Source organism: Zalophus californianus, chromosome 2, assembly GCF_009762305.2.
Source record: "Zalophus californianus isolate mZalCal1 chromosome 2, mZalCal1.pri.v2, whole genome shotgun sequence".
Lineage (NCBI taxonomy): Eukaryota > Metazoa > Chordata > Mammalia > Carnivora > Otariidae > Zalophus > Zalophus californianus.
The window spans coordinates 166,345,938-166,369,017 of record NC_045596.1 but is presented as its reverse complement, the minus strand read 5'-3'; the positions used below and the strand labels follow the sequence as shown (position 1 = coordinate 166,369,017).

Below are 23,080 nucleotides of genomic sequence, written 5' to 3'. Positions count from 1 at the left end.
ACTTCCCTTTAATTTCCCACAACTGCTGACAGAATTAACAACTTCTCTTCTTTTCAAGTTCTTAAGCTTATACACATGTCAGTAACTGAACATATTACACTGCATTGGGATATATCTGACTGCATTTTTTTTCTGCCTTACTAGACCACATGCTCCTTAAGCCCAAGGATTGTATTTTGGTCATCTGTGTGTTTGCAATGCTTAGCACAGGGCCCAGCATAGAGTGAATTCTCAATACTTGTTGAACTGAACTGACCTGAATTTTAATTTAAAACTGAAATCTGTAAGCAGCTACTCCCCCAGGCTGCTCCCCCAAGAGGTCTAAAATACTGAGATGTTTCCATTTTGAATGCAGAAACAACTTCCAGATTATTTTAGGCCTTGGATGGAAATTGCCAACGAACTCCCTCATTTGATTGAGAGTCACCAACTTCAAGCTCGAGTGAACAAGGTATATATATTTTTTATTCTTCTCTTTAAGTTCTTCTTTTTTTCTCTTTAAGTTCTTCTCACCATCTTATTTTCAACCCCACACCACATTTCTTTATCAGCATTATGAAAGTGGGTCAGTGGACCCAGGGACACCAATCATTGCCATTGAAATTACCAAGAAAGCTACCTCACCTTTCCTGAAGAGTGGAATGATATTACATCATATTACACACGCATTTCCCTAAGTCATGCTTAGCATTACATACGTGGGTAAATAGATAAACATATGCAGATAAATCAATATTATATGGGTATGGATATATGTAATATGTGTGCACACACAGGCACACGATACAGTTCCTAGCTTTGTCCCCTGTGAAGACCTAGGAGCAGTGGCTCCCAGGAGCAATGGGCAAGCCCAGTGTCAGGACAAATAACCTTTCTCCAATAAAAGGAACTAGGGCTCCTTGGAGAAAAGGCTGATTATAAACTTGGGACAGGGCAAATGCAAGATGAAACATCTTGCACTGCCGGAAAGTAAAGGAATTCTAACAAACAAACACGAAAGGTTGGGACGTGTCAAATGGGACACAGAAACCAACCTGAAAGAGCCCCCGGTGGCCCATATGGAACAATATAGCAAGTAAATAAAGTAGCATTGGGTTATAATCCAAAGTATAAAATAAATATATGTCTGTCTATAGTGATATTTTTTAAAGATAATGTATGAAGAACCCAGATTTTATTAACCATCCATAAGAACTAAAAAAAGTAAATTATCAGTCAAATCAAGAAATATGAAAATATACTATCCAGGCACTTTGTCTCAAATGTTCAAAAATTATTCCAGCATCCTGAATCTAAATCAGAATAAAGGACTCAGGAAAGATGAAAAATGAGTATTTAAGAAACATCCCCAAATAATGAAATTAATGAAATATACGGTCAATTTTTTGGGGGGAGGGGTACAGTTAATTCTTAGTAATCACTGCTAATGTGTCTGTGAAATAAGAAGGAATTTCTAAAATAATTTGTGCATGCCATGTGTGTGTATGGACATAGTATTGTGGCCAAAGTGCATTAACATGATGATGGAGTTAAAATTCTACATTTATTTTTAACAAGATGTTAAAAAAAAAAGATGTGGAAGTTGTGAAAGTAAGATAATGTTTAGTTTATCATGTCATGTTACATAGTAAATGAACAAATATATGTATATTTAACAACAGCAAGGGGAGAAGATTTGCCTTATCAATTATCATGACATAATACAAAACTACAAAAATTAAAACCAGATGATATGGGGCCAGCAATAAACAAAGAGGACCACTGGATTGGCTACTTTTATCATAAACAAAAATAAATTCATTCCAGATGGGTTAAGAATTTATATGTAAAAGACAAAAATTTAAGTTCTAGAAGAGAATTTAAAATATGTACTTGGACTAAGGAAGATTTCCTAATGACTAAAACTGGGATATTTTTCTGATAGGCTTCATTTCATTCAAATAGAACCTCCATTCATCAAAATAGACCATAAAGAAAATGAAAAGCCAAGCCATAAACTGAAAGATGATGTTATCACATATATAAATGAGAAAAAAATTTGTATCCTGGATATACAAAGTCCTGGAAATAAAACAGAAAGACAAACAACCAAGTTAAAAAAAAAAAGGTGCTAAAAACATGAACAGTTTGCAAAATAGCAAACATGACTGACCAAGTGACATATGAAAGATGCTAACCTTTATTAATAATCAGGAAAATGAAAATTATAACTTTAATGAGATTGCATTTTACAACTTCTGTATTTACTTTCCATCTTAAAACACAAATATGAAACCAAGTTGATTATTCTTTTTTAAAGATTTTATTTATTTATTTGATAGAGAGCAAGAGAGCACAAGTAGGCAGAGTGGCAGGCAGAGGGAGAGGGAGAAGCAGGCTCTCCGCTGAGCAGGGATCTGGATGTAGGACTCCATCCTAGGACCCCAGGATCATGACCTGAGCCAAAGGCAGCCACTTAACCGACTGAGTCACCCAGGCGCCCCATAAGTTGATTACTTTAAATTGAGGAAAACATTAAGTTTATGACTCATTCTTCCCCTAACCACTTCATCGTTTTTTGTAGAAAAAACTTCCACTACGAAGAGTATTTGTTGTTGCTGTTTATTTTTTTCTAAATCTTTTTTTTTTTCTTTTTTAATTATTTGTGTTTGCTTGGAAGGGAGAGTCCAGGGACTCTGGAATGTGCAAGAAATTTCCAAGAAAACCTCTAACCAAGAGCCACATTTCCAACTCAGACTTTGTTCCTTTCCCTTAAGGCTGCATTATAGGTAGCCAAGAGGGGCTTATGGCTATTGAACGTCTGAAATGTGGTTAAGACAAATTGATAAATAAGCTACTCACTGGATTTTGAAGACTTATTATAAAAAGAACAAAATATCTCAATATTTTTATACTATGTGTTGATAATATTGTGGATATACTGACATAGAAAAATACATTATTAAAACGAATTTCATGTTTCTTTTTAGTATTTTTTTTATGTCACTGCTAGAACATTTGAAATTACAAATGTGGCTCTCATATTTCTATCAGGGAGTGCTAACTTGAGAAAGCAGGACAGTGGTCAGTAGAACTTAAGTAACACCCTGGCTCAGTCCCTCCCGGGTCTGTGACCCAGTGCCTACCCTCTCTGACTGTTTTGTCCTGTGGATTTGGGGGGAAGATGGAACACCATCTGGTGTGGGAAGTTCCTAGCATCCCGCCTAGTAAACACTTTAGTTAGGAGCCTTTTTATAACAAGTACTCAAAAACTATTAGAATTTTCAGCCTACTTCCTGTTGAAATGCAACATCTCAGCAGCCACCCGTCCCCCCCGTCCCTCCACCCCATACACACACGCAAGCACGGAAGCCTAGAGCACATTGCATTTGCGATTCTGTCAGAGCCAATTTTTAGGAGGAATAAACACGCAGCTGCGAGGAGCGGACAGACGCGGAAAGGCTGCGAAGAGCGGACAGACGCGGAAAGGCTGCGAGGAGCGGACAGACGCGGAAAGGCTGCCCTCTAGCGGAGAGCAGAGAGAGGACTCCGCGGCGGGGGGGGGGGGGGGGGGGGAGCCCGCGCGGGAGGAGCAGCAGGTCTGAGGCTGCTCGGCGGTGCCTGGAGCTTAAAAGGATACACAAGACGTCTGCCACCACCTTTTGTGGCACTTAAGGACCCCGGAGAGGGGAAGATCTGGATCAGGCTGTGTCTAGAGCTGGGGCAGCCATGGGAGGAAGGAGGAGAGCAGAGGTGGGGAGGGGGCGTTGCCAGGAAACTGGAGCTCCTTGTTGGTGTCAACCAAGACAGGCAAGGCTGTTCCAGGCAAAAGTGAGAAACCCGTTGTTGTTTAGGCAGGGCTGTCAATAATTAACTTCTCTGCAAGGTGTGGCTTTCATGAGGACGCCATCAGTAAACTTCCAGGTGACACATTTCCACAAGGAAGAGGACATGGAGAGGTGAAAACACCCAGCCAGGGTCATTGGAAGGGTTCAAACAGGGACCGCACAACCCTTTGGCCCAGCTGGGCTAATGCCCTAATGCCTAGGGATTTGGTCAAATTTCCAACTCCCCTGGGCTTCCTTTTACTTCCGAATTAAGCTGACAGAGCAGGCCCGCAGCGCAGCTTTGTTATCGGGCTTACATGACGTCAAGGAAGCAGAGCTGCCTTGATAGGTAGGGCTATAAAAGTTGCCACGGTACGCTCGGTGAAGTAAACGATCCCGGTCTCGGGAATTCGTTATGCAAGAACGCTCTAACTAATCTGTCAGTTCGGTGGAGGCGACCAGTGGCTGGCACAACCACGGGGGCCATATGGGAGCTTGGGTGGAGTGGTTCGGTACATCCCGAGCAATGTTGCCCGGAATGCCTCCGTACTGCGGGGTACTCGGATCAGGGGGAGAATGGGTGTGCACGGAGGCTCTTGGTTCCTCCACAAAAATATAACCTGTTCCCCACACCCGATGAGCCGTTCCAGTCAGAGAACCCCTGTGCCCATCCTCAGCCCTGCAGCTGATAATGTGTGAATATTGTCTTGAACAGATGCCCCTGCTGAACTGCCAGTTCCTCAAGAGTTACCGGGAACAGCGCCTGGCCCACTTGGTCCTGAGCTTCATGACCATGGGCTATGTCTGGCAGAGAGGAGAGACACAGCCCGAAGAGGTACGGGGCAAGTAGATGCCCGCCTTGCCGTCCGGCAGTTCGGCTGCTCCTGGAATGCGCTCCCTGCTTGGCCCCCCCACTGTTTTTCTGGAAGATAGGTCCTTTCTTGTTCTTTTCTCTGGCTATCCGTTGAAGGAAGGGCAAGTGGCCCACTTCAGTGAAAGAATTTTTTTCCCTAAGAAGCTAATTTTTTTTTTTTTTTTTTAGAACTTATAGCCATTTCTCCCTTTCATTAGCTTTCACATCTATTTTCTTTCTGGCAATAATGCTTCAAGATGCATTTGAAAGCAAGAACTGAGGTCTCATAAAATACTTAATGATAGCTTACCTTTTACCTCATTTTGTCTGCCTCTGCACATACATTATCTCTTGACTTTCACAATCCCATAAAGTAAGTAAAACTCCACTATGCCCATTTTACAGATAGCTGAGGATGACAGAAGATAAAGTCCTTGTCCGAGGTCAGAGAGCAAGTGAGTGTAAAATGCAAGGCCACGCTCAGACCTTCTGATTCACCAATGTAAACTTCTTTCCCTAGAGGCACTCCTTGACATTAACATGATTTTAAATTTTTAATACTCCTTTCTTTCTACTGATTATTGGTCTCTTAATAGTTTATTTAAATCTCTTCTGAATCTTGACTTAACGTTTCATGGTTTCAACCTGAACCTTGCAACGTGAAGTCTCTTGAGTTCCACTGACGGCAGTAAAAAACACTACTCCCTTTCATTTTGCAGAAGTGTCCCTTTTCCAGGAATCGGAGTTTACACTGTTCCAGTACTTCATGTTCACTGAGCAGCCCCAGCCTCTTTGGTTTGCTTGATTGATCCTGCCTCTTTTCTTCCAAGTAAACATGGGAAACTCCCATGGGAAAATGAAGGGAGGCTGAGAAAGGAGAGAGGAGGAAGGTATAGAGTTGCTTCAGAGTTTTTAAATGTTAGGAAATCTTATTTTTAAAATTGTGTGCCTGATATAAGAAAGTCTGGAATCTAGGCACACTACCAACCATCCCACTGGGCTCCCCTCCCCCTTGGGTTCTCCAAACCACAATCTTAGATGGGGGAGGAGTGGAGAAGGGTGACGGGAGAGGGAGTCTCTAACGAGGTGTGTCCATTCACGTCCAGGCAAACAGGAAGGCCCTGTCCATGGCCCCAGATCATCCCTGACTTGCTCTGCATCTCATCTTTTAACTTCTCACCGAAATAGACAACCCCCTTCTGCACTGCCTTCCTCATCCCCTGATTCCCAAGGAAAGCTAAACTTCAGTTTGAATTTTAAGACTCTTTAAAGTTCTTTATTTCTTTCTACCTAAAAAACAGTTCTGTCCCAAGTCTGATCTAAAAATCTAAGGGAAAGCAAAGGCAGAAGTGGGGCTCCTTTAATAGATGCTTTTATCTTAGGGGGAAATAAAAATGGAAGTGGGAGATAGGGAGCATGAGAATGTTCTTTTGGATCCAAACTAACTTAGCCTTGTCCACAAATAAGAGACCCCTTCTGGTCCCCATAGATCTGAATAGTTTTTCTGGACTTGTGGGCAGATGAGTCTCTTTGGAGTGGTCCTCAGATAACTTAGGGGTTGAAAGGGAACTGTCTTGAGGTGACTTACTTAAAGGTATTATTGGGTTTGACGTATGAAGTGATGGACAGAGTTGGCTGCCACACAGGATGAAGTGTTCTATCCTCCCCATTCCTCTTTCTGATTGACACATAAACACACACACACACACACACACACGTATGTGTGTACATACATACCCACATGTGTAAATATGCTTGTGTTCTTATGCACACAAACAGATATATCAACATATTTATGTAGTTGTCTCTGTCTATAGATAAATAGAGATAGAGATTTTTTTCCCACTACGCATCAACTCAGTCCCCAGTTGATGTTCAAACATTTGGTCAAACATTTGATGCCTTCTTTGCAGTCAATTTTCAGAGATTATTTTATGCTATATCTATGTGTATGTGGTCCAGCTTTGTAATATTATTATATATTTCAGCTTGTACTTATAAACAATATATCCACCAGATTGTAAACAGAAAAAAAATATGAAAGTGAGGTGTGTATTTATGGATCACTCAGATAATATCAGTGTTATTGCCCAGGTCATTTCTCTACCACAGGATTGCTGGAATAGAGGGCAACCATGACTACTTCCTCTGCTGCATTCTTTCTAGAAGATACTAGTCGTACATTCTATCGTATCGTATTGTATCATAGTCATATGTATCTGGATTTATCTATTTGCCGTATATTCTATCTATTGTATCATGATCGTATATATCTGGATTTATATCTAAAAGGTTCTGCCAAGAAATCTTGCCCTTCCCCTTGTTGAAGTCTCCAGAAACTTGGGGCTCCCTCCTATCCTGGTCCACTCAGACCTGGTGCTGACAAACTGGACCCCTAGGGATCCAGAAAGGTAAGATGCGGAGTGAGTGCTTTGGATGTGAACAGACTGAAACTGAGTAAAGGGCAGCCCTGTGACTTTTACTCTTCCTACAGTGAAGGCCCTGGGTTTTTCAGCCACTTGCAATTAGAGATGTTCATATTTATTATCTGCTTTACGATTGCAAAGCAGGATGAACCTGAACGCAAGTTCAAAAATCGCAGTTCCCAGAAGTTTCACTCTGAATACATTGGTACAGGCTACATTTTTCTTGTTTGTTTGTTTGCTTCCACGTCCCATCTCAACTTGACCTTCAAGCTCCTGCATGATTAGACTTCACTCATTCTTTCTCACCAAATCATCTCCTGTGCCCTAACATGCCCTCCATTCATGTCAAATTAGGGCCAGTGACTTCAGTAAGTGATCATGATGTAGCGATCATAAATGAATGATTATGGGTGAATAAGGCGTAGGGCTCTAGATAAGCTGGATTGAGAAATTTGATGAATAATGTCATCTCTTCTACCTAGTTGGCATCAATCCTCTGAAAGCTGGGCTGGGAATGTAGGTAAGCATTAGTCTAAAGAAGTAGCGAGAGTTTTTTAACAAACAATCAATAGAATGGGTGGAAGAGAGGAAGTATTTAATTTCCCTTTGAACTTTATTATCACAGGCAAATTTAGTTCAGGCTGTAGATGCAAGAGATAGTGCTTCGTGACTTCATAAAATAGCTAAAGGGACATTTAGGTTAGATGTGAGGAAGAACTTCCTCAGCATGAGGTTTGTGGGTACCACAGGATTTCAGAGATGATGGGAATCTGTTCTAGAGGATTAAACACTTGACAGACAATATAACTTTCTGGACTAATTTGTGTGGCCCTTGGAAGAAGTGGGGTCATCTCATCTCTCTAAGGAGCTCTGAGCCCTGGGAGGATACATTTTCCATAATTATTAATAATGATCTTTGACCAATTCTGCTTTCATAACAAAATTGATGACCAATATTCTCATAAAAAGCTGCTGAATCTGGCTCAGAGTTTTGACAGAAAAAAAAATAAATATATGTGTAGAAATGATTCTGGTCAGGGCGCCTGGGCGGCTCAGTGGGTTAAGTGTCTGCCTTCGGCTCAGGTCATGATCCCAGGGTCCTGGGATTGAGCCCCACATCGGGCTCCCTCCTCAGTGGGGAGCCTGCTTCTCCTTCTCCCTCTGCAGCTCCCCCTGCTTGTGCGCTCTCTTTCTCTCTGTCAAATAAATAAATAAAATCTTTAAGATAAAAAAAAATAAACCTCATGCAAGCAAGTTTATTACCCCATCAGGAAGAAAAAAAAAAATCAGGAAGCAGCTTGGTGAGGGGGTGAAACTTGACCTAAGCTACATGCTAAAGGTGAGTAAGAGCAGAAGAGTTACAACAGAAATGTGGGTTTGTGGCAATTACAAACATATAAAAGGAAGAAGATAATTTATGATGCTGGCCACAGGCTAAATGTTCTGGTGCTCGTGTATGAGCTGAGATGTAGCTCCCTCTTTGTCACACAGCGGCTTGCAGGAGAGGAAGACTTCTCCCTTCTTCCCTTCTAGGTTCTTTGGCTGGTCTGATAATTAACTTGACGTAAGAGAGATTAATAAGAGAAAAATGAATTTAATTTTGTGCATACGGGAGCCCATAAAAATCTGAGACTCAAACAAGTGACCAAAACAAGCAGCTTCTATACCTTTTAGACAAGAAAGCAATACATTTGGGAAAGATTCATAAGACAAAGAGGTTTGGACTTGGGGTAGCAAATTAGGGAAGAAGTAATAAGATGTGTTTACTCAGGCATCTCACCCCTAAATTCCCTATTGCAGGTGATAAGGACACTTTCTATTCTCCTGGCTCAGGAGAGTACCTTTCATGTAGCAGATTTATTTCCTGCTTTCAGCGGAACAAAGGAGGTCAGAGTGTCCTTCTTGTACCAGCTCTTTCTCAAGTAATGTTAGTTCAAGAAATGAGTGCGCCAAAGCGGTGCATTTTGGGGTCGCATATTCTGCTCACAGTGTAGTCACTACCTGTGACATCCAAAGTGTGCACGGGTATGTGTGTGCACACAAATACACATGCCTGTGTATATGTGACTGCAAAAGGCATATCCGGCTTACAAACTGATTTGTTCTTTTCTTTTCTTTTTTTCTTTGTGGTTGTCAATACTGAAGACCCTTGGAAATTGGGTAAGTTCTCCGAAGTCCTTCACTCACTTTAGAATACATTTGAACTCAAAGCTTATAATAAATAAAAGAGAAAGCATACCAATTTTTATGTATGGTATATAAACTATCTAAAAATGCCCGAAAAAAGACTAGAAGGACATGTGCCAAAAATTAACAGTCCAAAAGTTAACGGTGGTGCCCTGCTTTGTAAGGATTAGTGGATTAATTTTCTTTACTATGTTTTCCAATCTGTGCATAAGGCAACAAGTAAAGTGCAATGCCAAAAAAAAAAAAAAAAAAATTTACCAATTTTCTAATTCTCTGTGATTCTTTGAAGTCTGATGATCTGAAAAAGATCTCTGGTCTCACCATAAGGTCTATGAATGGCCCAACTGCAGGCAGCGGTTGCTCCAACTACAAAAGAATCCCTTTGCAATGTCTTGTTTTACACGGACTGGTGCTTGTGGGGCAGGCCTGCTCCAGACATCCTCAGTCTCCTTTTTCCCCAGCGAGCAAAATTAGCCTCTAAAGGAGCCAAACCTCAGCACAGGAGGGGGTTCAGTATAAAAGCTGTAGCTCAGAAGATGGAGGGTGGAAAGGCAAAGACACCACCTTCCACGCTATTGTCTCTGCTGGCACAATGGAGTTCCGGACTTACTTTTCTTTTGCGTTTTTTTTCATCTCTCATCGTGCATAAGATGTTAGAGGCAGAAGTGACTTATGGAGTGAAGTTTTCGGTTTTATAGACTGGATCGACGTCTGGGATATTTGCATCTATATGATGAGTGGTCATTTAAAATCGATCCCTGTATAACAGTCTTCCTGCTGTCATTCTACTATAATACAGCACTTGGGGGAAAAAGATAAATCACTGATGAGAAAGAGCACTAGTCTGAGTTATGAGATATTCCTGCCCTGGTCCTGGGACTCATCAGCTGCATGACTCTGGGGAAACCACCGTGCTTCTCTGGGCCATAGTTTCATGTCTAAAAGAGGAGCATGGAATTAGCTATGGCCTGTGGTCACTACGGCTCCGAGACTCTCTGCTCCTGACAGGAGTGGTGTGACGGGCCCAGGATGGCCCTGTGGAGAATCAGCAGGGCCGGCCCACTTATGCTTCAGCTGATCCCCTGGGGGAGACAGGCGAGGACCATCAGGGCCATGCTAGACTTTGAGAGTCTTCAGGTCCCGTGAACGGGGTCTGGAATAGATCTGCTCTCTCTCTCTCTCTCTCTTTTTTTTTTTTTTTTGGAATGTGGCTGGAGGTGGAGGCTCCTCCCCAGGGCAGTCCTGTGGAGCCGAGAGGGTTTCTCTCAGAGTCCACTTGCTCTCACGGTTGTCTCACTCTGAGGTGGCCTGGCGGCTGTGCGCCTTGCGGTGTCCAAGCCTTGCTAACCATGTGGTCATTTCCTTCCCAAGGAACTTGGACCTCATTGTCTCATTTCCTGGGGGAGAGAGCCTGCGTGGCTTTATACTGGTGACTGTTTTGGTGGAGAAGGCAGCAGTGCCTGGGATTAAGGTATTGTCTTCACAGAACTTTTTTTTTTTTCCCCTAAATGAGAAATTAGTGTGAGCTTTACTTCCCACCAAGTCCCTCTCCCTGTGGTGAGCTAATCAATATAGATGGACAGGCTTTGTCCTGCTTGGTTTATATCTGAACTCTAGCCCACAGAGATCTCTGCCGTTCCTCAACGACCGTAAAACTTGGAATGACCATTTATCCACTCAACAGACTAGCCTAATTCTAAGCAATGGATGTCTCTGGGGGAACAAAACAGACACTACTCTGGCCTCCACAGAAGCTCACCGTCCAGTGGAGGAAGATGGGCCGATATATAGGGTAACAAGAAAAAAAAAGCAGTGTTTCATGAAAAGACATCTAAAACCTAATCCAGACTTGCAGGGTCAGGCAAAGGGAAATGAGAGCTGGAGTTAACATCCTTGTGATGTACAGGAATTAATCAGGTGGTGGGAATGGGGGGTGGGGAGTGGTATTCCTGGCCCAGAGAACTGTTATGCAAAGCTTCAGAGGACAATGAATCATCATTGAGAGATTCCCTAGCCTTGCGGCGCGGGGGGGTTGCAAACTAGGGATTTTGTGCCTTATTTAAGTGAGATATTTTAAGTGAGATTTGTGTCTTTCCTCACTCGCTGCCTTCCCTATTAAGCATACTTGGAGTGCTTACTGTGTCCTCAGTAGAGTGACCAGATTGTGGTACAATTATTTCAGCACCCCTCTTTCCCTCTCAAAAGTGAAACTATATGGTTACTCTACTTCTCATTCCTGTGTTTAGTTCATTGAAAGATAGAGAGTAAAGTATTGGTCTTCCAAAGATAGCTTACATAAAGTGAAGACTGCTGGAGACAAGGAAGGCTTCCTGGTGGAGGGGGCTCTGAAGCTAAGGGTTCTACAGAACCTGTCTGATTTTATGTGCAGCAGAGCTCAGGAGTGAGGGTGCCCCAGTTCAAGATCACAGAAGGAGCAAAGCAGAAGTAGAAATGATCATAATATGAGATAAATCCAGAAGAAGGAACGAAATTGATAGGGTTATGCCCTTGAGAGTTACAAGAAGAAGCAGCCAATGAGAAAGATCCAGAAAGATTTAACTAGGGATCTATCTGGGAGGTGCCCAGGAAGATTCTGGCTCTCAGGACATCTAGTTCAGGAATGCCCCCCAGGGAGCCCTGCCAAACAGCCCAGCAGTCAGAGGGGTGCCCTTCCTCTAGGTTCCCACAGCTCAGCCCACTCTCTCTCAACGGACTGAATGCTCCTCCTGAACTGAGTGAATGAATCTCCTCTGCAGGCGCTTGTTGAGGCAGTAAATGCCATCTCGCAGCGCAGCCAGAACGCCCTGCTCCAAGCCCTGCAGCGACTGAGACTCTCCATTCAGGAAATCACCAGAACCTTAGGACAAATGCACGGTATGAGGCTCTTGAAGAGTGAGGGCTCTGCTTGGGGCAAAAGGGGCTGGAGGTTTGGCAACGTCCACAAGATGGCGCCGGTGCATTAGCTTTGTTTTAAGGCACCCACTTTGTTCGTGCTCCTGGAAAATGATCTCTCAGTTTGCAGGGATTTTCTTATGGGTTTATCCTTCTTTATATTCTCTTGTGATTCAGTGGCTTCTTCTCGTTGGCCATATATCTCTTTGCATGTCGAGGTCTTGCATGAAACTGGGGAGGGAGGGGTGAAGCATGCTACATGGGTTGTACACACCTCTATCCAGCAACATTAGGTTACTGCAGGGCAGAATTAGGGTATGAGGGAGTTTGTGCTTACACTCTCTAAAGCCTCTTTGATTCTTTGTTCTCATGTGGGACCTGAGATGACTGACCTTGGCTTTGGGCCTTATCTGAGGGCCCTTCCAGTGCTCCTCCACTGTGGCTAGTTTAGGGATGAGTTATCATAGGTGTGGCCAGTTAAGTGCAGCACCACCCCCCACCCTCCCCACCCCCCGCCTGGGGTTGATTATATCTTTTTCTGGTGACTGCAGCTCTTCAACTTCCTCTATCAGAAGAATATAACTAGTGTGTGTTTAAGGAAGGTGTGGGAGAGGGGTGTGATCTGTTTAACAAGGGGTGAGGACCTAAGTATCAGTTTCCCTTAATCCTGCTGCACAGACGGATGGAGTCCAGGAAAGAAGAGGTTTATGAGAAAGGACGGGAGGGAGGGTGGGAGTGGGGGAGGACACAGGGTGGTGCCCAGCTTTATGGCCTTCTATTAAAGGAGTGAATTTGTTTGTCATCTCAGACCCTCTGCACGAGTGGAAACCCATCTGAAATCACAGTGTTATGGAAATAAGGCATTATTTTCAACTTCTTGTTTTATATTTCAGATTCACATTTCCTCCATTACCCTGAATTTTAATTTTAAAGCCCTCCGGATCACATCAGGAGGCCTCCTGCCAAACAAGCTCTCCAACCTGGGTGATGTGGATTTTAGCCTTGCCTAGGGACCCTGAGTCTGTTACTCAGGATACCGAGACCAGGGGAGGCTCACTGCAGGTGCATTCAGATCATATGAATGAGCCAAAGCAAGTAGTCTGGAAGCTCAGGAGAGGCCCTACCCCCATCACAGTGCCTGCAGTGGTGAGATGGTGCAGCCCTGCCTGTCACAGACTTTCCTTGTGCTCCTTGTCAGAGGCACTTCCTTCTTCAGCGCGGGGCCAGCCCCAGTGCTCTCTTGACTATCGCCTGTAGGAGGTTTGATGGCCAGGGGAAGTACGAGGGCCACTTCCCTTGTTTTCCGGAAAGGCAACTTTTCCCACACAGACATACTCTCTCTTAAAGGTTTTACCTGTGGTCACTGTGGTGAAATAGATGAGTGCATCAGACTGCCTTTTCCAACGCGACTCTCACGTGCCTGCCGTCTGTGTCCTCGCTTGTGATGCTGGCGGGCTCGGGACATGCCTGTAATCAACAGCATGCGGCAGAAGTGACCCCACGTGAGCTGAGGCAAGGCTAGAGGAGGGAGGGGATGCGACTGCCACCTTGTATACGAAGTCACCACCCAAAAATGCCACGCACTCTGACGCCACGGCTGTGAATGAGGGTGTTGGACCACACAGGGGGGCCATATGTAGATGCTCCGGTTGGCACCTGACCCAGGAGCAAATGAGCCCTTGGTTTGATTCTAGGTTCCCACCCTCAGATCATCCTCAGTCTTCAGGTGTTCCCACCTGAGGACCCAAACACTGTGAAGCAGAGGAAAGCCATCCCCTGTGTCCTGTCCAAATTTCTAACCCGCAGAATCCATGAGCATAATATACTGGCTGACTGACTTCGGAGTGGTTTGGTATGCAGCCAGAGTAAAGAGAGAAATGAAAGGGGCGCCTGGGTGGCTCAGTTGGTTAAGCGACTGCCTTCGGCTCGGGTCAGGGAGTCTGCTTCTCCCTCTGACCCTCTTCCCTCTCGTGCTTTCTATCTCTCATTCTCTCCTCTCTCTCTCAAATAAATAAATAAAATCTTAAAAAAAAAGAGAGAGAAATGAAATTATAAAAATAAGAAATACTAGAAACTGCAAGGTTTATGGAATCACACAGGTTTGTTTGTCACTGTGACTGGTTTATAGTTAATGGCATTTTTTCCTGCATGATCAGCCGAGCTCAGCTGCACTTGTTCCTTCTGCTTTCTCCCAGAAAATGGAGCTCACCCAAACATTCTTTCTTTCCCAGCTCAACTTTAGCAAGAGCGGTGGGGTCTCCTCCCTTCCTCCATATGCACCTCATTGCCAGGCAGGACAGCCTGAAAACATGCCCAAGGCAGAGGAGAAGGTACTCTCTTTGTGAGGCTGCAATTTGCTTTGCTGAGGACCCCCGCGCTGTCACTTGGCCTTGGCCCAGCCCACATGTGACTTCTACCTCACAGCCTTACATAATCCTCACCACGGACTGGAAAATAAAACCAGATGACTCCATTTTCACAGCCTGACTCTTCTTAAGGCAGAAGTCCGTACCAGCACTACAACTAACAGACCGTGCCCCACCTCACCGCATTGCTGGCTGCCAGTCAGCACTGGGTACCTGTGGGATCCCTGGCTGTGCCCCTTTTCTTTGTGATTTGCAGAAAACTTGACCTGGTCTGAGTGTTGTGCTCTGTTGGAAGGCTAAAATATGTTCGGATTTCCAAGCATCCACATACACTGGCATGTCTTTTGGCAGTTCTCCAAATATTGAAGAGTCCCATTAAGTCTTCACAGAAGATGTTTTTAGGCATACAAAGAAGAATATACATCGCATGTCACACATCAAAAATATCCAGAAATCTACAATGATTATTATTGTTGCATATGGTTAAGGTTCACTCAGATTTGCTTACATATTTATAACCTATTTTTTTTTGCCCTTCATTCCATTACACACATTACTTTTGCCACTAGGATTTCCTCTAGTGAGGGCCTGCTGCTGGCAAACTCTCTCGTCTGCAAATTGCCCTGTTTCACTCCCATTCCTGAAGAATATTTTTGCTAGCAACTATATTCTTTTAGATGCTGAGTAGATCACTACAATATCTTTTGGTTTCCATTGTCACTATTGAGAAGTTAGATGTCAGTCTCTTACTTGTTTGGGGGCAACCTATCTTTTCCCCGTCTGCTTGTGAGTTTCTCTTCAACAGGTCTGTCTTTCCCGTTGTTCCATTTATTACGCGTGGGCTTCCTTACGCTTCTTTAATGAATATGATTTGTCATTCTGGAAAGTCCTCATCCGTTAAATCCTCGCCGGTTGTGCCTCGCCATCTCCTGTCTTCCCACCACAGCTGTGATTGAAGAGAGGAGATCTTGCTCTGCTGTCCTCCATTCTTAAAGCCTTGCTGTTTTTTCCCATCTCTTTATTTCTTTGTGCTGCATTCTGGATTAATTCTTCTGATCTAACTAATTAATTCTCAACTGCTTCCAACCTGCTGCTAAATACACACATCCAATAGGTTATTGTCTCATTTCCAAAAGTTGTATTTTATTATTTTCTAACCTGTTCATATTTTACAACATTCTGTCCGCTGTAGACGTTTTCAAGCTTGCTTTTGGTTTTCTTCAACATGCTATGTGTGGCTGTTTCATAATTTGTATGTGATGATTCTAATATTGGAAACTTGATTCTGTTTCCTTCTTGTTATTTCTTCTTTCCTAATGGTTCTCATTGCTGGTTGTCATGTTTTCTTGTGTCTCTGCTTGCTTTTGTTCCTTCCCCCCCCGCCCCGCCCAGGTATTACTCATTGTCTTTGAAACTTTGTCTGTAGGCAGTCTTTTGGAACTGGGGTAAAGAAATATTTGTATTCAGTTCTTCCTGGTTCTTGGGGACATTAAAATTCCATCCCATCTTGAATCAAGTTCAGCAAGTGAGGGCCCATGTATCAATCAGGCAATTAAACTCGGGCTGAAAATGTGCAAAAAAAAAAAAAAGTCACAACTTTGCAGGGACAGATTTTTTTTTTTTTTTTGGTCTTCCTGTTTTGCTCAATGCCAAGGTAGCCCTGATTTTGTCTTCTAGGGCAAGCAGTGGTGAGGTGGGAGCTCTGATGCACACTGATGTTGAGATATAGGCAGTTGGGATCCCCAGATTAATATGAACAGGGTATCTTGTAAAATGCTTCACCGTGGCTGGGACCAGGGTCTTACTCATGGCACGGACCATACAGAGAAACCACCAAAACCAAGCCCAGGTGTACCTGGATTGGCAAATGCCTTCAGGGAAAAGTGGTTTTGCCACTCTAATTTTCTACCTCCCTTTCTAGGGCTTCCCACTTTCCCTTAAATTTTTGCCTTGTGGTTCCTTGCTGTTTCTTCAGCTTTGATGCCTTTAAGATGTTTGCATCTCTTATCTCTCTTTTTGGATTGTTTTTAGTGGAAGGATAGGTCCAAGTGAAGTAGCACTCCATTACCCCAAATGGAAGACTCTTTCTGGAGTGTCATTTGCATCCCTTCCTTTCTCTCTGTTTCCATCACTTGCTCTGGACCTGGCTCTCCTCATCACTTGCCAGGACTCTGCAGTGACCTTCCACATCCCGTCTTTCATCTGCCCTTTACCTAGTCCAATTCATTCTTTACACAGAAGCCAGAAGTGCCGGCTGAATCACTCTTACTCCTAAAACTCTTTAGTTTCTCTCCTGGCACGGTGCAGGAAGGTAGCCTCCAGCTACCTGTGGCTACGGAACACTTGAAATGTGACCAGTGTGATTGGGAAACTAAATTTTAATCATATTTCACTTTAAACAATTGAAATTGACATTTAAAAATGGAATCAATGTAAAATGGTTTTTGGTTAAACATAGCTTTATTACTGAATGGTCATATTTCACTTAATTGTTGAAAATTAAGCATCCAAGTTGAAATGCAGTATAAGTTTAAAATAACTATTTTTAAGATTTTATTTATCTATTTGAGAGAGAGAAGGGGGCGGAGCCGAGGGAGAGGGACAAGCAGACTCTGCACTGAGCAGGGAACCTGATGCAGGGCTCAATCTCACGACCCTGAGATCATTACGTGAGGTGAAATCAGGAGTCATTGGCTTAACTGACTGAGCCACCCAGGCGCCCCGAGTATAAATAAATTTTAAGTCTGTAAGCATATACAGAAAATTTCAAAAACTTATTACACAAAACGCATTAATAATTTCTATATTGATTATCTTTTGAAATTAAAATATTTTGGATATTGTGGGTTAACTAAAATATAGTATTGGTATTAATTTTCCCAACTTTTTTTACCTTTTGAAATATGACTACTAGAAAATTTTAAATTACATACGCCTGTCACATTACAGTCCTATTGCCAGCACTATTTCATCCATTATTCTAAGGATAAGGACAAAATCCTTAATCCATTCTGTAGGACTCAGTATGATCTGACCCCAGAATATTTTAATTTCATTTTCTTTATTTGACACCATGTTTTCCTTCACTTATTCTTTCTGATACTATATTTTAGTTCCTGAAAAGGTTTCTGAATGGACTCTGTGAGGTGATCAATATGTCTTTTTCCACAATGTCAGCTTTATTCAATCATAAAGCAAAGTTAACCACAGTTATAAAGCAGGTTCAGGATTCCAAACTCAGTGACAGTTCACCATGTGATTAAACTTGGCTTCTTACACAGCACCCAGAGCAGGAGAGAAGACAAGCCACACAACGAACAAGGTAACAGAAGATACAGGAAGTGAACGAACCAAACTCAGAGTCAGTCTGTGGGCGTGTGGTTGAGCTAAGGCCTCGGTCTGGTCCGGGTCAGCTCTCCACCCTGGGCTTCTGATGTTCTAGTGGTGAAGGCTCCCGGTTCTGTTCAGAGATCACGGAGATCAATGGGGCAGAGCCTTCCGTGGCAATTGCCTTTTTTAAGTGGTCAAAGAGGGGTCAGATCCGAAGAGTTTAACAGTTTGCTGCCAAAATCCTTCCCTTTTTAAAAGGATTTAATCAGTTTTGGATCTCTGCAGACCTCCTCTGGTTCTTCGTGATCAGTTCTGGGGTGTCGGCTGACGTGGGTCCCGGTGATACCTCCTAGCTGCAGGACCTGAACTGCTCACGTCATTGCTTGACACAGGCGCCTGCTTGATGTGACAGACTCCATTTTGCTCTCTACAACTTTCTTCAATTTCAAGGCTTGTTTACACACTATTCCTTCTGCTTCATTCATTCTTTCCCAGTCACCCTCTGCCTGGTTCACTCCTACTTCCATAAACTCCAGATTTAAGCCCTGGTGTCGTCCAGGCACATATAGCTTCTTACACCCTGCCAACAGTGCTACCAAGTCTGGGAAAAGGGGAAGGGGCTAGAACAGTCAGAGCAACAGAAGAGATGGGCAAGAGACATCAAGGAAAAGGACGAAGGACTGGCAGAGTGTAGGTATGATCAGAGACAGAAAGAGTTGTCCAGGAAGTATATATAATTTCAAAGTTGGTTTAAAAAAAAATCACGATGCCTCTGGCAAAGACCTGTCACTTGGAAGATTGAATCAAGTTCTGCTTGATGGGTTGGTTGGTTTTCAAAGTAAATAGGGACACAGAGGAAGGATGATGAACTTGCTTTGAGATATGTCATGCTTAAGGTGATGACAAGACATCCAGTGGAAATATGTGGCTTTGACAGTTGGAATTACGTGAAAGAGTTACAGTTTGGTGGTCATGAGCATCAGATGTATGGTTTGATTTTACATCTACCATGCTTTGTCGTATGTCCCCAGAGCACCTGCCATGCTACTTCCCTGAGTGAGACCAGATGAATGTTACTAAAATAATGTGAAACACTACGGTAATTCCTCGCCTGTGACTTTACAGCACTGATCCAAGGCAAGGATTTTCTAGTGTTGCTTTGTGTAAAGACTATTTCTCAGTATAAAAATCTAAATCCCTACCCTTGAAAACTTTAAAACCTAGTCTCCTTAGGTTTTCCGAACAAAACAAAAATAATGCTTATGACACAAAATTATTATCAGTGTAAATGAATCAAAAGCAGACATTATATTTCTCTAGAGATTCGCTTGGATTTAAAAGAGAAGGCTGCTTGGCCAAAATGTTTTGTGTTTTGCTGAACACAACCACAGAAACACTGGAAGATGACTCGCCAGGCACTAAATGGACCTGAGCTTGGCCATCTGGGCAGAAGCTATAGTCCTTGATGCCTTTTTCTCACTCTACTGGGAAGCCACATGGAAGGAAAAGGAGGAGACGTAACTCAGGTGTGTTCTTAGATCCTCTGTGTCACTGGCTTTTAAGAACCCCCCTTCTCAGCCAAGATGTGCGCACATTAGACCCAGAAGCCAGAGTGTTCACATGGTTCTCCGACCTTACCAGCCCCATGTTAATAGTACAGGAAAACTTCCTGCCAACACTTGGTATTTTCTGAACAGTTTTCAGAGTGTTCAGAGTCCATCACCAAAATATATTTCCTAGTAGTCTGTTCTTTTTTATGATTTTTATCTCTCTGTTAAAGTTCTCATTTTGTGCGTGTGTTGTTCTCTTGATATCATTGAATTGTCTTTCTGTTTTCTTTTTTCATTTTTTAAAATTTAAATCTAATTAATTAACATATAATGTATTATTGGTTTCAGGGGTACAGGTCTGTGATTCATCACTCTTATATAATACCCAGTGCTCATTACAACACATACCCTCCCCAAAGTCCAGTTACCCCATCCCTCCACGCCCCTCCCCTCCAGCAACCCTCAGTTATCTTTCTGTGTTTACTTATAGTTCACCTGGCTTCCTTAAAACAGATATTTTGAATTAATTTTATCAGGCAAATCACAGGTCTGCATTTCTTTCAGGTCAGTTACAGGAAAGTTATTTTGTTCCTTCGGTGGTATCATGTTTCCTTGATTTTTTTTTTTTTTTTTTTTTTATGTTCTGTGAAGCTTTGCATTGCTGCAAGAAGTATTTCAAGAAGTGTTCACCTCCTCCAGGATTTACCGACGGGTTTCAGGAGAGAAATACCTTCCATCAGCCCTGGCAGGGATTCCAAAGCTTTAGCAGACCGGCTATGGATACCTGTGCTCCATACTTCTTGCTCCCTCTTGTGGCAGAAGTTTTAATTGCGTGCACCTTCTCTTGATCCTGTAAAGCCAGGTGCTGACCACCTTCTGTTTGCCTTCCACAGAGGAGTGTTCAAAGCTCAAGTTTGTGTGCTTTCTCCCAATCCCACAGAATCAGCCAGCTTGCTGCATGAGCTCACTAATCCTCAGCAAAGACTCACTCTTTCTGCCTTCAGGAGTGCACACAAGGAGTTGGCCCCGGACTGGGTGAGACACCAGAGCACTAGGGGTGTTGGGTGATCTGCCAGCGAAATGTTCTCAGCATCTCGTGGGAGGGTTTCTGAATGGACTCTGTGAGGTGATCAATATGATCCGCATCCCTTTAATGAAACCCCCAAGAGCCCTATGTGGCATTCTCCTAGCTCCTCCCCACGCCCAGTCTCCCCAGTTGTGCTGTACACCTCAGTGTTCTGGATGGGGCGAGAAAGAAGTGGGTCTGCTTGGCAGCATTCCCGTGTAGTTGGGGAAGCCAGGCACTCACTCATATGCTCTCATTTTCCCTCACGGGAAGAATCACAGCCCTAGAAGGTCTCTCTTAGCACCGAGCTGCGCTGCCTTGTGGACAGGGTGTTGTGAGCAAAGTGAAATATTCTTACCCTCTTCAGTGTATCCAGCTCCAGATCTTTTTGCTCAGTGTTGTGCTGGGACGTCTCCACTGAATTCCCGGACTTTCACAAAGGCTCTCTTGTCTATGTGTGATTGTCTAAACCAGTGTTCTCTGTGGGGAAGACAGCGGAAAACTTTTACTCCACCATGATGATGATGTCACTCCCGCATTCTCTGATTTGAGTTAACTCTTTCTTTTGTGCGTGTGTGTGCATGCACGTGCTGGTTGGTGCTCACCACTCAGGTCCCTCTTTTGTGAATGCATGCGTTTCCTTATATTTTTAATGGCCTTTTATCTTTTATCTTTTTGTAAGTTTTTTGTGCATCCTGGGGGTCTGCTCTTTGTTAGTTATGTGTGTTGCAAATATTGTGGTTTGTCTTATGACTTTTGAAAACAGAACTTTTTAATTTAAATATAGTCAAGGTATCTGTCATTTCTTTTGCAGAAGTCTATGTTTTAGGAGGTCTTGCCTAAGATATTTTTTCATAATCATAGGTCATAAGTATATTTTCCTGCATTTTCTTCTCGAATTGTTGTTTGTCTTTCACATTTTAGACCTTAATTCACATAATTATTATCTATATGTGACATGACATAGGAAATAAATTCAATTTCTTTTTTTTTAAATAATCCCTAATCTCCAATATTGGCACTGTCTTCTATCAGATTTTCTGAAATGACTGGCTCTGTTTCCAGGTTCCCTAGTCTTCTTCATTGTCTCTCTTTCCCATCAGGAATATCATTTGTCTTAAGAACTATAGCTTCATAGTATTTCTCATTTTCATCTTGCCCTTCTTTTCCAGGGGTGACTGTACTGTTTTCAACCCTTTGCCTTTCATGTAAACTGCTAGAATCAGCTTGTCAAATTGCATTGAAAAAAATCTCTGTTAAAAATTTTGCTCATATTGCATTAAATCCATACATTAATTTGGAAAAAAATGACATGCTTCTGATATTGCATCTAGTCTTTCTGTCTTATGATCAAGGAAGTGGAGAGTCAGAGAATAGCATGGAAACGCCAGCTAGGGTTGTTGGACAAGCCACTCCAAATTGTGCCTTCATATTGCTGGCTGCCGGCTAAAATTTATTCAGATAGACAATTCTTTCTTAGATACATTTCTTCTCTTTGATATTGATACTGAGTTTTCTTGTCCATCAATATAGATTTCTTCTGGGTGCCTGGGTGGCTCAGTTGGTTAAGCAACTGCCTTCGGCTCAGGTCATGATCCTGGGGTCCCGGGATCGAGTCCCGCATCAGGCTCCCTGCTCAGCAGGGAGTCTGCTTCTCCCTCTGACCTTCCTCCATCTCATGCTCTCTCTCTACCATTCTCTCTCTCTCTCTCAATAAATAAATAAAAATCTTTAAAAAAAAATATAGATTTCTTCTTTAATTTCTTGAATTTCTTTTTAATTTCATTCAAAATAAGAGACTTAGATATCTTCTGGGTTTTTTTCATAGTTAACTTAGATTTGTGTTTCTAGTGAATATGGTATCTTTTGATTTAACTAACTCCTAACTATTTGTTGCTGGTTTACTAAATGAAATTGATATTTGACTATTAACCTTGAACTTAGTACCTCGATAAACACTCTTATTAATTCTAATAATTATTTGCAGATTATTTGGGTTTCCTATGTTGAAATCATGTTATTTGAGAATCATGTTTGTTCCTTCATTTATAATACTTATAACTTTTATTTCTTTAAATATTTTTTTGTACTCTTCTATCTAGGATTCCTAACACCGTGTTGAATGGAAGTGGTGATCCTTGTTTTGTTCCACATCTTAAAACACTTATTTTTAATCTTTCAATATCAAGTACAAAATGTACAATAGGCTTTCTGTGAATTTATCAGTTCAAAAATGTTCCTCCTATCTTTAATTAGCTAATTTTTCTGTTTTTTATAATCATAAATGGATTTTTTTTACATTTATTGACAATTTTTACATTAAAATTATTTTATATCTACTGACTAATCATTTTACTTTTGTGGGTAAAATATTACACTATTGCTGGTCATTGTCGCTTCAGCAAAAATTTGTCCATAATACTTAACGTTTTTGTGGGAGCAGAAGACCAGATGGGAAAGACATAGAAACGGGACCCAAATAAAAGTCCAGCACATGGGACATTGTCACAGAAGAGCATTAAGAATGTGACACCACTCAGGAACACTGGGAAACCCTGAGGCTAAAGGAAGATATGAGTGACCTGAGCCCGTGGGGTTTCAGAG

At 42.5% G+C, this 23,080-nt stretch overlaps 1 protein-coding gene and 1 long non-coding RNA gene across 4 annotated transcripts in view; one reads left to right on the top strand and one right to left on the bottom strand.

Moving 5' to 3' along the window:
* The window catches only part of LOC113924542, a 45,064-nt gene extending 22,975 nt beyond the window's left edge, over positions 1-22,089 (bottom strand). Inside the window, exons 1-2 of the long non-coding RNA XR_003520703.1 lie at positions 20,835-22,089; positions 13,519-13,631 (exon numbers count right to left, since the gene is read on the bottom strand). This is a non-coding gene — a long non-coding RNA (uncharacterized LOC113924542). The remainder of the gene's footprint in view (positions 1-13,518; positions 13,632-20,834) is intronic.
* Positions 1-23,080, top strand: part of IDO2 (indoleamine 2,3-dioxygenase 2) — a 56,589-nt gene that overhangs the window by 23,433 nt on the left and 10,076 nt on the right. The window contains exons 2-7 of one of the 3 annotated variants that reach the window (XM_027598427.2): positions 356-451; positions 4,522-4,641; positions 6,952-7,070; positions 9,231-9,245; positions 10,644-10,743; positions 12,029-12,146. In XM_027598427.2, the coding sequence (XP_027454228.1) occupies positions 356-451; positions 4,522-4,641; positions 6,952-7,070; positions 9,231-9,245; positions 10,644-10,743; positions 12,029-12,146 (568 nt within the window). Of the gene's footprint in view, positions 1-355; positions 452-3,404; positions 3,939-3,989; positions 4,156-4,521; positions 4,642-6,951; positions 7,071-9,230; positions 9,246-10,643; positions 10,744-12,028; positions 12,147-23,080 lie in introns of those variants that run through there. The other 2 variants (XM_027598428.2, XM_027598429.2) reach the window with 2 other exon arrangements.